Source organism: Mangifera indica, chromosome 20 (assembly GCF_011075055.1).
Source record: "Mangifera indica cultivar Alphonso chromosome 20, CATAS_Mindica_2.1, whole genome shotgun sequence".
Lineage (NCBI taxonomy): Eukaryota > Viridiplantae > Streptophyta > Magnoliopsida > Sapindales > Anacardiaceae > Mangifera > Mangifera indica.
The window spans coordinates 7227415-7243696 of record NC_058156.1 but is presented as its reverse complement, the minus strand read 5'-3'; the positions used below and the strand labels follow the sequence as shown (position 1 = coordinate 7243696).

The following is a 16282-nucleotide window of genomic DNA, read 5'->3' as shown; positions in this document are numbered from 1 at the left end:
GACAAACTGATCCACAATATCTTTCAAGTATTATTTGTTATGGAAAATATTATCAAACTTTATAATATTCTCCTCTCAAATCAATCATGTACCACTTGATAATGTTGATGGCTGTGGAGGAAAATCAAGAAGTTATCTAAATGGATTAGTTGGGATATTGTCAAAAAATTGCCCAGAATAATTTTTGCCACCTAAGATAGGATCTTCAAGCTGCAAATTATTTATACTCTCGATAACCAATGATATATGCTTGGACTCTGTCTCATCAAGAGGAATATCAGTCATGTCATTCCCTTCAAAGTCACCCCAATCGAGAACCCTATCTTTCTCTCCATAAGCCCATTCATTTACAATATACAATACATCATTACCGAAATCAATCAAGTCTTCCAAATCATATTTTTTTTTAACTTCACTAATTTGTTCTTTTTTTTCTTTTTATCCTTCGATCGGGGTACATGTAACAAAAACATGAATACATTCCTAGAAGTATTGAGACATATCGATAAGACCTTAGACATCTTTATCATTTTGGATTTATACTAGGCAATTGAGCTCAATTTTTCTTGACTTCATAAATAGTTGAAAATAGTTTCTGATTGGATCAAGACCGCAATGCTCACTCAAAAATTGAATAAATCTTTCAAATATTGTTCCGGAGGGAATTTTAATCAATTGTTTACATTTTCTAACATATTTCATTGTGTTGTTATCACGTTGAATCCATTCTTCCTAGAAACGAACCAACGCATAACCAGTTATTTTAATTATCAATCTTACAATGACAAATTTATGAGAAAAATTAAATATTTATAAGAAAAAATCCACAATAACCATTTACTGATATATATGTTATCTATAATTTCTCAAAATATCTCAACTTACTCATAACTTGTTATTTAAAACCATTTAAAAATGTTTAATATTAAAATACCCTTCATATTTTTTTTAAAATTTAAATTAACCCCCTATACTTATCAACATTTCATATAACACTCACATGTTATCTTGTATTAAAATGCATTTATTTATTTGTAACATTTCATTTAAAACATTCTTATAATATTTAATATCAAAATACCCTGATATTTGTTTAACATTTCATTTAACCCTTATAATTACGAACATTTCATTTAACACCCTTAAATGTTGTATTTTCTCGAAATGCATTTATCTACTCCTAACATGTCACTTAAAACAGTCTAAAAAAGTTTAATATCAAAATATCTTCCATATTTTTTTAATATTTCAATTAACTTCATATAATTATCTAATATTTCATATAACACCCTTACATATTGTCTTATATGAAAATACACCTATGTACTCTTAACATATCATTTAAAACCGTTTTACAATATTTAATATTAAAATACTCCTATATTTTTCTAATATTTCATTTAACACCCTTGTATGTTATTTAATATCAAAATGCATCTATTTATTCTTAACATTTTATTTACAACGTTCTTACAATATTTAATATCAAAATACCCTCATATTTTTATAACATTTCAATTACCCCCCATAATTATATAACATTTCATTTAACACCATTGTATGTTGTCTTGTATCAAAATGCATTTATCTATTTTTAACATGTTATTTAAATCTTTTATATATTTTGTAATATCAAAATGTGTCCATATTTTTTAACATTTTATTTAACCCCTAATTTATTATCAAACATCCAAATACCCCATTTATATGACATACGAACTAGATTTAACAAATAAAATTAAGTTTTGAGTTAAAATTCGTATAAATATCTTTTTTCTCACGAATTGATTTTTTTATTCAAATTCTAAAATACGAATTTCTTCCTTTCGAATGAACTCGTAATAATTGATATTGAGTAAAAATGATAATGAAAGTAAGTATTTGAGTGATATGAAAAGTTTATGTAATGAGTGTGAGTGAGAGAGTTTATATAGATGTGGTGAAGGGTGATTTTGATAGTTTAAAAAATATTTAGACCCTTTTTACTTAATAATAGAAAAAATAGATATTTTTACTTTAAAATAAGAAAAATGGATATTTTCACTTAATAAAAAGATAAAATAAGTATTTAATTTAATACCCCTTTTTAATTTGTTTGCTGTAAAGCTGGGATGACAGCACAATTATACCGAGTCGAACGAACCCAACCCGATCCAAACCCAAACGAGAAAACACGAACCCTTCAAACGCAAGAACTTGGTTACGCTAAAACCCTAAACCCTTACGCCGTAAAGCCTTAACTACAGTTCTTACAATTCTCTGTTTCAATCCTCTAAAAATTTAGTAATGGCTTCTTCTTGCAATAGACTAATCCAAAGATCATCTTTGTCGTTCATACGATCCGCCATCCGGTCCAGCGCCCCAAAATCTCAATCCACCAGATCCGCTACCTCAGTCCTGTCCCCTCCCCACACGAACCCTTCTCCCTCCCCCATTCGCCGGGTTTTTCTTTCCAGGTATGCAACAGTCAATTACCTTTTGAATAGGAATATAGTTGTTTGTGCTTTCTTTTTGTGAATAATTTGCAATTGTTTTGGTAAATTTGATAGATCTCCGTCGGAACTGGGATGCGTGCAGTCGCTGTTGCCACTACACAGCGTGGTGGCGTCGGCAAGGATGACGTCATGTCTGAGCACGACTTCGAAGAGCTGTCGATCTCTTTCACAGGGTACACTCTGCTGCACCTCTCCCGGCCTCTAGTACTTGCTTTTTCTCTTTTTGACTGTGAGTAGCTTTTTGCTTCTCCTAAATTGTTCTCTGTAAAATGAATTATCAATCTTTTCTGTGCGTAATTGATTTATTTTGTTTGACTGTGTAAATCCCTTTGGAATTTCTAAGATTTCTTTTTTGTCCAGTGTTACGGAGAAATTAGAATTTCAACAGTCAGAAATTTTTTATTAAGTTAATTACATATTGTAGTGTCTTTGCGTGTGCGAAAGGCATTTTTATCCGACATGTAGGTTAAATTGTTTAAATTTTTGGTTTTGGTTTGTTACAGATACAGGGTTTAAGCACTTAATTTCACTAACAACTGGCTAACTTAAAATTACAGTGAAGCCCTTTTTCTATCTTCAGATTTTAGTTTTCGCCTGCAGTTAGTGGGATTTGCTATGAGGAAAACACAGAGGGGTTGAAAGGGCTTTCATCGGGTATATTGATTCTGTCTAACTGGAAAATTTGGTTCCTGCAGGCACATAATAAATAGATTGGGATTTGCAAGACCTGTCAATTATGCCCTCATCATCATTATCAAGTACGGAACTATTAGTTCTTTCTTAGTTGTCTTGGACGCTTTTAGTGATTTCAGAGTGGATACATATTTCATTCTAACTATGTTACTTTGTTGATTTTGCCAATTCCCCCAAATTAATTCAAAAAAAAAAAAAAATTAAAATGATGCCCTTGAATGTGGATTTGTGTACATGTAAGTTACTTCTATTGTTGGCATGATTGAATTACTGTCTTTTTGGTTTTTGGATTTGTTGATTAAGAAGTCAATCTTGGTTTTTGTTTCCAGTAAACTGTTTTCTGGCCATTGTTCTGGATTAAATTATTGGTAACTTAGTAAATTTTCTTTTTGCTTGTAAGGAAATATTGCATTGAAAATGCAATTAAAGAAAATGTTGACAACTTGCCTGGGCAGCTAATTTTATTGTGTTCTGTTGCCTACATTGAGTTTCAGGATTTACCTGACTGTTAGTTGCTTCCTATCATGGCTTCCTGCCAATTAGCTGCTGTGCTTAATAAGCGAGTGATGATACGTTTAGGTTCAGGAGCTACCTATCTTACCATTATATTTATTTCTCTGTCCTGAATTATGCTGCCAATATTTAGTTAATGTTATGGTAGGGCATGCCAATTCTTGGTGGGTGGTATCTATCCAATCTGTTGTATTTTTGCTTATATGTTGATGTAAACTTATTTCTTATAGACTTTAATTTCAATATAGAAAGTGAAATGAGTTTGAAATTCTTAAAGGCTTAGTGTTCTCATTACAGAAATTTAGGGCAATAGCGTTGAATGGAATTTTGTGGGCATGAACTTCTGTAAATATGATTCATTTATAATTTGTTAGAATACCATAGTAACATAAATGCTCCTTCTCCCAGATGGAATTGATGGTACGTGAGATATATTTGCTGTTTTTGGAGGTGGGCACTGTCATCCATCCTTCATTGCTTTGTGACTAGAAAGAATTTGATTTAGTTTAGCTGGATGAATTGATCTGTTTCGGTCCTCAGGCTAGTAGCGCAACTTTTTGGAAGCTAGTTGTATAATTGCTTAACAAATTTTTTACTAGTTGTAACATATATAACATTGAATCAGTTGAAATTACAGTATTAAGAGGATTTTATTTTTGTATTTTAATTGACATGGAATTACTATTTTTATATTATTATATATATTTTTTCATTTATGTGTACATTCTTCTCATTTTATTCTTTGCATTGTTGGTTGTATAGAGTTAGGTTTGTCAGTGCCAAGGTGACTCATTGGTGGACATCACCACGAGGAGGGATTATCTTTGGCTGATTGGAGAGGCAGCATATTTTGTAGCTTTTCATTAGAAGAGGCATCCTTATTTTATGAATACTGTTTGACCCTTAAACTGATTCTCCTTTGTATTTCAAGTGAAGATTTTATTTCAGAGAAATAAGAATTTATGCTGCATTGTTTGTACAATTAAAGATAGTCTTGAATGTTTAACTTACAAATTTACTTCTCTACCTCCCTTATCACAATCACCATGTATTAGTATTTTTTGTTATTTTTCCCCAAAATCTTTGCTTTAATTTATCTGTACTAATCCGGTGCCCGCAGGTGATTGCTGAGCATCTATATTCTACCGTAAAATAAAATTTGAAGCGAAAGAATATCCATTTAGCCTGTGTTATCTTTCTCAATTTCCACGGGCCTTTCTGCTAGTATAGAATAAGGAGCAATGAAGCCTAAGCACAAATATGTGGAATCCCCTAAAAGAGTCCCAAGAGGAATAGAGTTTGAGACCTATAGGAGTTAGACTAAGATTAAGGGTTTTATCTGTTCAGTCTAGTTGATTTGGCCCTAAAAGAGTAGTTGAGCTCAGTCCTGAAGGGTTGATTCGACTCAGATGTGTTTCTTGTTTAATAGAAAAGAGTGATGAGATTAGTCATACTCATGTATCTCTCTAGTGGGTTTGATTGTAGCCAACGTATATAAGAAAGAAACGAATAATTGTTTTGATGATGAAATTTATTGTAATTAATTGATCTAGAGTACGATAGTGGTGTTGAGGACCCCACAATTAACCTTAATCTCTATTTACAATTGTAAGATGAATAAGGCGCAAAAGAAATAAGAGGATAAATGATTTTTAACATGGTACGATTTGATAGTAGAAATACTTATATGTATTTGCAATAAAGAATATCCTTAAAAATGATGTAAATGTGAAAATGGTAGTGTTTCTCTAACTGTTTGTTTTTACGTACGCATGTATTTTCCTCTGCATTAGTCTTTTATATATATAGAATAAAAAAGAGAAGTAATATTTAAGAGTAATACTATATGTTTTTATTTTGTATATATAAATAGGTATATATTTATGTGTTATCATATAATTTAGTGATATTTTATTTTTAATTCAAAATCATTTAATCACACAATGATACATCAAATATGTATTCATTTATGTACTTAAAATATGTATACATAATTTTATTGTATATTTAAATAAGTATATTTAAAAGATCCTAATTTAAATATGATTATGATGATTTATTTATATTTTAATTGAATTAAAAAAAATATTTATAATAATAATGAAATATTTTAAGAGCTTTTGGAAATTTATTCTATATTTTAGGCTTTTTTGGATATTTTTAAATTTGAATATATTCTTCAATAGTTTAAGAAATAACAGTTGTAACCTTAAAAAACTGAACAAAGCATAACAAATTACGGATATAAATGTTATATTACAAACTATTGAGGTAATAAGAAAATACTCAAAATGTGCGGGGTAGAATATAATTTCAGGAGATTTTCAGATATTAAGAAAAAAGTTTCGTCGTGTTTTCAAAAATGTTGAATTTTCAATATGGGCTTCAATAGTGCCAATAATGCTAATGTATGCCCTGAAAAATTAAGCAAAACACAATCTATTAGGGACATAGATGTCATATTATAAACTATTGGAGTCATAAAAAATATTTTTAAAATATATGGGTTGAATAAGATAAATTTTTAAGAAGCAAAGCCACGATTAGGGTTTTTAAAAGATTTTAATAATTGATTTGTGAGTTTTCAAATTTATTTAGAGGTTAATTATCAAGTTTAGAATATTTAAGTTTGATCTATAAAAGAGTTTTTCAAATTTATAAGATAGTAAAATTACTATTTAATCTTTATATTATCAATAAAAACTATGTGTATTTTTCTTAAATATATAAATGAGTATATACTTGATGTATGATATTATATGATTGAATGCTTTTTAATTAATAATAAAATAATATCAAATCATATAATGATATACATAAATATATATTTATTTATATATTTAAAATAAATATATATAATATTACTCTTATACTGTTAATTTTTTTTAACCGTGTTTGAATGTGATTGGAAATATATTATTTATGCAAATTAGGAGTGAAAAAGACTTTAAGCCAAATCTTGGGTGGTAAAAATAAAATTCACTCCAAACGTCAATAAAATGCTCCCGTGTATACATGGCGGTACCGTAAGACTGAAAACCAAACAAATACCATTGAGACCCAAAACAACAAATAAATAACCTAAATGACTATTTTTCACCCAAGTTTTATCATGAACTCAAAAATATATCTGTAATAAATAAAAAATTTGAATATTTATTTATAAAATAATTTTAATTAGAATTTTTTATCAAAACTAAGAGAATCTTTTGACATCGATCTATTAGCTGTATAAAAATAATTTATTTTTATTTCTAATAAAAAATTTTAACAGAAAGTGTATAGGTAAGTTTTTTGGTTTTTATCTATTTCCAATATGGGTGTACTTAGGGTAAAACTTGGGTGGGATATGGTTCTTTGGCCAATAAATAAATAAATAAAAAACAAGGTGAAGAAACTATCAAGTGAAAAAAAACTAAAATTTATTAAGGTCTTCTCTTTTCTTCTCTTTTCATTTCTTCTTTGGTTGTGCGAAATCAGGGGGCGCTTTCTCTTCATCTCTGTAAGTTATTATTTGCTTCTTTTGAAATCATTCTATTTCTTTACATTAGTTTCCTTCTAAATTCTCATTTAATTTCAATTTACGATTTTATAATTGAATAGATCTTCAGAACCTAGATCTGATCTAGGGATCTTGATTTACAGCTCCAACTTTGAGGTACTTGTGTAATTTTAAGGTATCTAGGTTTCAATTTCTGTAGATCACCGACACTTAGAGACTATTAAGGATTGGGTCGCATCGATGGCTTCGAATCCTCCTCAATTTCAGGCGGAGGATCAGACGGATGAGGATTTCTTCGACAAGTTAGTGGATGAAGAAGATTTCGGTGGGCCCACCCATACCACAACTACCTCTGCTTCCTCCGCCCCTAAATTATCGGAGTCGAATGACTCCGATTCTGACGATGCTAAGGCTTTTGCGAATCTGAGTATAGATGATAGTGGAAATGATACGAAAAGAAAAGTTGTTGCAGAAACGGAAAGTGAATCAAATTCTGGTAGCGTGATTGAATTAAATAATGATAATGATAATAAGGATGGGACTGGAATGGAAGATTTATCAGATTTAAGTGCTAGTAAGAATGGTGGATCTGTGGTTAAGGAGGTGGGATGGAGTGCATTCAATGCTGATTCTAAGCAGCAGAATGGCAATCATGGTTTTGGTTCAGCCTCGGATTTTTTCAGTGGTTGGGCGGACAATTCCATGGAATTTCCTACACAGGTGGAGGAAAATTCAAATTTGAATGCCAATGGATTTGTAACTGGAAATGAAGTTAAGGCTGCTGGTTTTATTGATAATTCAGTTACTTATGATTTTCATGCACAAAGCCAAGAGAGGCAAGTTGACGGAGTACAAGAGATGGTCAATGGGCATGATGTGAATAGCAGTGAGTATTGGGAGAATTTATATCCGGGGTGGAAGTATGATATGAATACTGGGCAATGGTGTCAGGTGGATATGGCGGCAAGCTTCCAAGGGGGCTCTGATACAACTGCAAGTAGTGATTGGAATGTTGTTTCAGAGAAATCAGAGCTATCATACTTGAAACAAATCTCTCAATCTGTTGTGGAGACCCTACCTGATACTAGCACAACTGAGAGTGTGTCTAACTGGAATAATCTGGTTTCTCATGGGGATAATAATGGTTACCCAGAACACATGGTTTTTGATCCACAATATCCTGGTTGGTATTATGATACAATGGCTCAAGAATGGCGCGCATTGGAGAGTTATGATTCAGCTGGACAGCCATCAGTTGAAGCTCATTATCAGCAAGGTCAAAATGGGTTTGCTTCTACTGATACATATGTGAACAACAGAAACAGCATATATGGTGAATTTAGGCAAGTTGATACATATGGGCCACATGTTGATAGTAGCCAAAGCCAACATGGAATGCAAGCTGATACTTATGGGTCAGAGGGCTTTGGCAACCTAGATCGACAAGGAAGCTGGGCTGAGACTTTTGGTAATTACAACCAACAGGGCTTTAGCATGTTGCAGTCTGAGTCTGTTGCAAACACTGTTGATGCTGCAGATTTCAGTCAACATCAGCAAGTGGATAATTTTTATGGTTCAAAGGCATCTGTGGATAACCAAGTGGATCAACAGAGTTCTTTTAATTCTATGTGGACTGTTGCATCACATGGCAATGTAAGTCAAGTTCATGCTGAGGCTAATGGGGTTGTTGGGTTTAAAAGCTTTGTCCCTAGTGATAACTTTAGTCGTCAACTGAATCAGCCATATGTGAAGCAGAATGAACAAATGCAGTTTTCAAATGACCACTATTGTGGACAGAAAGGAGTAAATGTTCCACAACAGTCATTTCAGAGTGGCTACCAGAATTCTTGTGCCCCAAACATGGGAAGATCAACTGCTGGTCGCCCCCCACATGCATTGGTTACTTTTGGGTTTGGTGGAAAACTCATAGTAATGAAAGATATCAATTCTTTCCACAACGCAACTTATGGAAGCCAGGTTAGGACTAAAAATATTCTCTCACATTAAGATCCCTTTGGCAGCTACATTTTTAATTCTTATGTGTTGATTTTGATCTCCCTGAAAGGCTAATCATGTAAGTTTGTTTTTTGTGAAGGATCATGTAGGAGGGTCTATTTCTGTTTTGAACTTGATGGATGTTATCTCTAGAAACACCAGTGATTCTAGCGCTGGAGGAGTGACATACTTTAATGCACTATGCCAACAAGCCTTTCCGGGTCCATTGGTTGGTGGCAATGTTGGAAGTAAGGAGTTGAATAAATGGATTGATGAGCGGGTTGCAAACTGTGAATCTCATGACATGGATTACAGAAAGGGCGAAGTTTTGAAGTTGCTTCTCTCTTTACTAAAAATTGGTTGTCAACATTACGGAAAACTTAGATCTCCTTTTGGTACTGACACTGCATTGAGGGTGGGTTAATTGTTTTTTATTTGGTGATGGTTTTATTTTATTTCTTTTTATATTTTCCTTTTTTAGTAGAATAATTACTGTCTTAAAGGTTTCCACAGTTTTTTCTTCCCAAAATTTTTATGTACATTGTGCATTTCTGCCCATATTTCATGCTACTTTTAAGATTGCTGTGGGTTTATATAAATAGCTAGATGCCTCATTCAGTATTCTTTCGTATTGGGTCATCTTTATCATTTGGCCTTTCTCCATCCATACCCTCATTCATTTGCTTGGAATTCTTATAGACTCAAATATGTGCCCTAGTTATCAGGCAAGTAGCTTATTCTCCTTTTATAGCCTTGCACAAATGAATCTATATCTTCATTAATAGAGTTGTGTTCAATTCAAAGAATCACTGAATCAGTTGATATGATTGTTTATTCACAGGTTCCAACTTGTGAAAGTTAAATTAAATAAAGATATATACAGATACTGCTTTCAAAATTTGTTCCTTTACTGTATCTTTTTTTTTTTTCCATGATGTAGCTGCCAAACCTTTGGTTTGCCGACAGTGTGCAAACTTCTGCAAGCCAATGGAGGTTAATTGAGGGAACTTTTTTTTTTGGGGGGGGGGGGGGGGGGGGTTGGTTGTCATAAGTTTTGTTTTTATTTTAAAAAATTGTCTTAAAAAAATAATTATTTTTATTTATATGTTTCAGGGTAAATGTTTTTCTGCAAGAGAGAAACTAATCATGTTTAAGAGTTGTTTAACCACAGTATCATAAAACAATAGGGGATTCCATGTAAATTAAGAAACTTGGGGAATACATGGAGTTTTTGTACCAAACTACTGGAAATATCCTGTTGATGTGTTGTAAAATTAGTAATTTACAAATGAGTATGTTGTACTTTACCCGTCAGTTCACGCTGTATGTTTAAAAAGGTTCTCATTTTTAAATGTACCATTTTTAGCTACTTGTCCTTGCCTTATGTTGTGTACACCTCCCAATACTTTCAGTTGTTTTTCCTTAGCAATAATGATTCCCTCCCTTGATGATAATATTCTTTTAGAGTCCCCAAGATAGATAATTAATTTTGCATTTGGTATTCATCTTGATTCTGTGATTTTGATAGGAGAGTGATTCCCCAGAATCAGCAGTTGCTAAACTCTTTGCATCTGCCAAGAGGAATGAGACCCAGTTTGGTACTCTTAGTCACTGTGTGCAGAATTTGCCATCTGAAGGACAGATTCGGGTAGTTTATGATCACAGTGCAAATCTTTACTAGTTCTCTATAGACAACTTTGTTTTTGCTCTTCTAAATGTGCTTCTGAATGTGTATTTCAGGCAACTGCATCTGAGGTGCAGAATCTTTTGGTATGTGGTAAAAAAAAAGAAGCTCTATTATGTGCACAAGGTGGTCAGTTGTGGGGACCTGCCCTTGTCCTTGCGTCACAACTTGGTGATCAGGTTTGCTTCCTGTTCCATGTTCTTGTCATATGAGATGACTTTATGTTGGATAACCATCAATTTGTTTGTTGCTTGCCTCAGTCTCTCTGTTTTTTATTTTATCTCACACATGTTTCTTTCCTTAAGTGCTAATATTGGGACTTGTAACTATTTCAGTTCTATGTTGACACAGTCAAGCAAATGGCACTTCGCCAACTGGTGGCTGGATCACCTTTGCGGACATTATGCCTGCTAATAGCTGGGCAACCAGCAGATGTTTTTACCTCAGATGTGTCAGCTAATAGTGGGCTTTCTAGTGCTTTTAATATGTCTCAACGACCTGCAGTGGTATGCTATTGATAGCAGAATTGTCTATTCCTGCATTTTATGCTACAATTATCTTATTGATTTGTTTGTCTGTGCTATGTTGGGGATTTTTTTCAGAATGAGAAAAAATTCCTAGCATAAAATTTGCAAGGGATGTATACATCTGAGAAAGAGAAAATTTCAAATGGTGTTGTTTGCCATTAAACGTTCAGTGTTTAATTTTCATTTTGATGCTGTGAGCTGCAGTCTGGGGCTAATTACATGCTTGATGATTGGGAGAAGAATTTGGCTGTGATAACTGCAAACAGAACAAAAGATGATGAACTTGTGATTATTCATCTCGGAGATTGTCTATGGAAGGAAAGAAGTGAGGTGTGTATATTATTTTAAGTTAGTTACGCTACCTTGCATTGATTTTTACATTTTATTCCGGAATCTCACTTGAGAGTTCTATTTCAGATAACTGCCGCCCACATCTGCTACTTAATTGCGGAAGCAAACTTTGAGTCATATTCAGATAGTGCGAGACTTTGTCTTATTGGAGCAGATCACTGGAAATGTCCTCGAACGTATGCTAGTCCAGAGGCTATTCAGGTGCTCTTGGAATTTATTTGTGGCTCTTAGGCAATGACTCATTTAAAAGCTTTTGTTTTTAATAGTACATAAAATCAGTATGCTTCTAGTTGCTTCTTGTACATCTTTGATAGTGTCAGCCTCTTTCTCTCACATACCTATGTGTACATGCAAACACATCTGACACGCCGCACACATGTTGGGCACATAAACAAACCACTCTTCATCAATTTGTTTTGTGGATTATGCTTCTTAATAAGATCTTTCTGAATTGGTTCAATGGCTACTTGGACAGAGGACCGAGTTATATGAATATTCAAAGGTGCTGGGAAACTCTCAGTTTATCCTGCTACCATTTCAGCCATATAAGCTCATATATGCAAACATGCTTGCAGAAGTGGGAAAAGTTTCAGAATCTTTGAAGTATGTTTATGTTCATTTTTTGACTTCCATTTACCAAGTAATTTTGCCTTTAGTTCACTTGATGTGGTGAATTCAATTTTAGGTATTGTCAAGCACTATTAAAATCACTGAAAATGGGTCGAGCTCCTGAAGTAGAAACATGGAAGCAATTGGTGCTATCACTTGAGGAGAGAATTAGAACCCATCAGCAGGTATTTTCTGGTTTCCATTATCTCATCTATTTTTTAGTTGTTTTTCCTGTTCATACTTCAATGAAAATTGTTCACAGGGTGGATATGCTGCAAATTTGGCTCCCACAAAATTAGTCGGTAAATTGCTCAATTTTTTTGATAGTACTGCACATCGTGTTGTTGGAGGCCTACCGCCCCCTGCACCAACTACATCTGGAAATGTTCAAAGTGTTGAAAATTATAACCAGCCTATGGGCCCAAGATCTAGTCAATCGACAATGGCCATGTCATCACTAATGCCTTCTGCTTCAATGGAACCAATAAGTGAGTGGGCAGCTGATGGCAACAAAATGATGATGCCTAATAGAAGTGTCTCAGAGCCAGACTTTGGTAGAACTCCAAGACAGGTGTGTGATTACCTGGAAAGAGTACTCCATATTCATGTTTAACTGCTTGAGTTACACAAGCATAATTTTGTATTCATGAAGTCGTCATGACATCTGGCAGCAGCATCATGGCGATTTGTCAACAGAGGCGACCTCATCCAGTGCACAAGGTAAATCATCTGACTCAGGTGGGGCATCTCGATTTCCTCGTTTTGGCTTTGGCTCAGGGCTTTTACAAAAGACAGTGGGGCTAGTCTTAAGGCCTCGATCAGATAAACAGGTAAAGTTCTTGATCTATATCTTCATAGTACATTAGCTTTTACTCTATGGATTTTCATGGAAAAAATGTTGGAAAATTATATTAGTACCCAAAATTGATTGTTTGTTTGGATTTGCATTCTTTTTAAAGGCTAAATTGGGTGAAAAGAATAAATTCTACTATGATGAAAAGCTTAAGAGGTGGGTGGAGGAGGGGGCTGAACCCCCAGCTGAAGAAGCAGCCCTGCCACCCCCTCCAGTAACTGCTTCCTTCCAGAATGGAACTTCTGACTACAACTTGCAGTCTGCATTGAAAAGTGAGGGCAGCTTTCCTAGTAATGGGAGTCTGACAAATAAAACTTCATCTCCATCAGAACATGCCTCGGGAATCCCACCTATTCCAACAAGCACAAACCAATTTTCTGCTCGTGGGCGTATGAGTGTTCGATCAAGGTATTCTAAATTTTTCTTTCTTTATTTTGAAAAGCCTTCCTAATGCTCATTAAAGTAGACATATTGCTGGAGTACCTTTAGTAGATTACTGATTGAAATTGAATTGGAAATTGACTGTAAAGAATAAATCAATTTTTTTAATGGTCCAATAGTTCATTTGCTCATTTAGGTTGATGGGAACTGTCTAAGGGGACGTTTGGTTCGGGGTAATCAAATTACCCTGGTAATTTATTTTATTAGTGGCATCAATAAAAGATTCCGGTAATTTATTATTACCAAGGTGACATGACAGAGAATATAGTGGATAATTTAATTATCACCTCTGTCTTGGTAATCTTAATTTTATTACAATTTTATCCTTATTAAATATTTAGAACAAAAATACTTTTGTTTTTAATTCAAATAATAAGTAATATGAAAAATATATTGACAATAAAATGATAATTAGAAAAAAATAATTAAATGATTAATTTCAGAATTTCACAATGCAAAAAATCTGTTAAAATAATATTTTAGTATTCTTTTATTGTTATTAACCAAACACAATAATTATTTATACAGAATAATTTTATCAAATATAGTAATAATTTATACTTAGTAATCTTATAAATAATGTATCTTTATAATTATTTTTTATTTTTTAGTAATAAAATACTACTCGAACCAAACATATCCCATAAGTTGTTTCATGCATCTCTTTGAGAAACTGATTGTGCTTTTGTGGCTTTTCTAGTAATGCGTAATTGGTGAAACAATCTGTTAACCATCTTTATTGGCAGATCTAAAGATTAGGGCACCAAGATTTAGACTGAGTGATAAAATGATAGTAGGTTTTGAAACTAGAGTCAAGAATAATTTTTTTTTTTTCACCCATACCAGACAGCCAAGTTTTAGTTTTGGAATGGATGGCTTACCTTCCACATGTCTCTTCTGAACTCTTCCCTACTTTCTGTGAACAAGTATGGAGCAAAAACATGATAATTAAATTAATATAATGTTTGTGCACGAGGTTCATAAGAGTTGATTATGGGTAAAAAATATCATTTGACCTTATGTGTTATTATTTGAAATCAATGAAGCTCACTAATTTTGAGAAGTCTTGCACCAATGGATCCCTCTTTTACCCCTGATGGCATTTAAAAGACTGAAGTGTCAAAGAGGGAGCCAAATGGGAAGTCAGCAAGATATGATAAAGGTTCTAGTTATTATTGATTAAAATGTCATGTTTATTCATTTTTGATAGGTATGTGGACACCTTCAACCAAGGTAATGTGAGCCCAGCAAAATCGTTCCAGTCTCCTCCTGTTCCTTCTGTGAAACCAGCTGTTCCTTCAAATGCCAATTTTTTTGTTCCTGCACCTACAACGCCAGCTGAACAACCAATGGAGGCTATTGCAGAAAATGTTCAAGAAGAAACTGCAAAGTTTGAAAAGCCTTCAACATCCACTGTAAATGAGGCTTCCCCGCCTCCTACATCAACAATGGCTAAACAAAGGTTCCTGAGTATGGATAATATCCCAGCAGCTGTCATGACAAAAGACAATAGCTTCCTCCGACTTCAGAGTCGACGGACAGCATCTTGGAGTGGAAGCTTCAGCGATTCATTCAATCCACACATGCCTCAAACAGAAGGTAAAGGTGAGGCAGTGAGCATGCCGCCATCGTCATTTATGCCTGGTCCAATGAATGGGAGTTTTGGGGATGACCTTCATGAGGTGGAACTTTGAACCAGAGTAACGAAGATGTAAATATTGAAGTTTTGTTCCCTTTGGTCAATACGATATTCAAGGACGCTGTGCTGCTCATACGCCTTTCGTATATGAGAAAAGAAACTGGTGGCACGCTTGAATTAGTGGATCAGCATTGGGTTGGATGGTTCCGGCCGGCAAATATTTAACTTAAGTCACAAGTGACGTCTCGAATGTATTCCTTCGGTTTCCACTGAAGATATGAGGGGCTGGTTATTTTTTCTTTTCTTCTGGGTTTTTCTTCTGACTTTAAAGGCAAAGAAAGTCTAAATAGGGCGTACTATTGTACAGTTGATGATTTGTTCATTTGTTTTACAACAGGAATGTCCCTTAAGTTAAGATAGAAGAAAAACTCTTAAAAGATACCCTGACGGGGCAAAAAGGATAATGTACCGATTTCCAGAAAATAAGATGTTTCGTCATTTATTTTTTCCTTTTAATAATATTGCCACAATTTCTTCATGAAGTGAAGCAGATGCTCATGGACTAATAACAAGAGGAACAATTAATATAAGAATACTTGAAACATTAGATTTAGGTGATTTTAAACTTTAGAATGGGATGTAATTATTAGAAGCTAACCATTTATTATTGTATAATTAAGAATGGGAAATTTTTAAGGGGTCAATACGAAAGAATCACATATTAGTTTATATTCATGCAAGAGTAATATTTTGTACATAATTTTATATATAAACGACATATCATTATATGATTGAATAGTTTTAAATTAGAGATAAATCAATACCCATCATATGATGATGCATTATTATTTACGCATAAAATTATGCATATAATTTTATTGTTCATATGATTACATCTCTATTTTAACGAAAATATTCTAATATATAAACTAAATTCTCTCATTTTTATCATTTTATATTTAAAATTGGTTAACTCGGAT

General features: G+C 33.3%; 2 protein-coding genes across 9 annotated transcripts; both read left to right on the top strand.

Annotated features, from left to right (window-relative positions):
• The first annotated feature begins 2127 nt into the window (after positions 1-2127).
• LOC123204021 (protein NONRESPONDING TO OXYLIPINS 2, mitochondrial-like) lies at positions 2128-4683 on the top strand. 3 transcript variants are annotated; one of them, XM_044620547.1, is made up of 4 exons: positions 2128-2456; positions 2550-2668; positions 4110-4151; positions 4464-4683. In XM_044620547.1, the coding sequence occupies exons 1-3, from the start codon at positions 2287-2289 to the stop codon at positions 4127-4129; spliced, it is 309 nt and encodes a 102-aa protein (XP_044476482.1). In that variant the 5' UTR covers positions 2128-2286; the 3' UTR covers positions 4130-4151; positions 4464-4683. The 3 variants fall into 3 exon arrangements, 2 of the variants coding, with proteins under 2 accessions (XP_044476482.1, XP_044476481.1); XR_006499438.1 differs by lacking the exon at positions 4110-4151 and adding an exon at positions 3191-3253 and having other exon boundaries at positions 2129-2456; positions 2550-2724; XM_044620546.1 differs by lacking the exon at positions 4110-4151 and having other exon boundaries at positions 2129-2456.
• A 2379-nt stretch (positions 4684-7062) lies between these two features.
• Positions 7063-15840, top strand: LOC123204197 (protein transport protein SEC16A homolog). 6 transcript variants are annotated; one of them, XM_044620792.1, is made up of 15 exons: positions 7101-7203; positions 7305-8856; positions 8944-9180; positions 9299-9613; positions 10727-10846; positions 10939-11061; positions 11218-11388; positions 11614-11739; positions 11827-11961; positions 12236-12363; positions 12446-12554; positions 12632-12940; positions 13041-13199; positions 13329-13630; positions 14874-15840. In XM_044620792.1, the coding sequence occupies exons 2-15, from the start codon at positions 7444-7446 to the stop codon at positions 15355-15357; spliced, it is 4131 nt and encodes a 1376-aa protein (XP_044476727.1). In that variant the 5' UTR covers positions 7101-7203; positions 7305-7443; the 3' UTR covers positions 15358-15840. The 6 variants fall into 6 exon arrangements, with proteins under 6 accessions (XP_044476722.1, XP_044476725.1, XP_044476724.1 ...); XM_044620787.1 differs by having other exon boundaries at positions 7063-7203; positions 7403-9180; XM_044620790.1 differs by having other exon boundaries at positions 7073-7203; positions 7387-9180.
• Positions 15841-16282: the final 442 nt, after the last annotated feature.

Coding starts and splice junctions, on each gene's coding strand:
- LOC123204021 (XM_044620546.1), top strand. CDS start 2,287: ATGGCTTCTTCTTGCAATAGACTAATCCAAAGATCATCTTTGTCGTTC. Junction 2,457..2,549: donor CGCCGGGTTTTTCTTTCCAG/GTATGCAACAGT, acceptor TAAATTTGATAG/ATCTCCGTCGGAACTGGGAT. Junction 2,669..4,463: donor CTGTCGATCTCTTTCACAGG/GTACACTCTGCT, acceptor TTGGTTGTATAG/AGTTAGGTTTGTCAGTGCCA.
- LOC123204197 (XM_044620787.1), top strand. CDS start 7,444: ATGGCTTCGAATCCTCCTCAATTTCAGGCGGAGGATCAGACGGATGAG. Junction 9,181..9,298: donor ACGCAACTTATGGAAGCCAG/GTTAGGACTAAA, acceptor TTTTTTGTGAAG/GATCATGTAGGAGGGTCTAT. Junction 12,364..12,445: donor AAAGTTTCAGAATCTTTGAA/GTATGTTTATGT, acceptor ATTCAATTTTAG/GTATTGTCAAGCACTATTAA.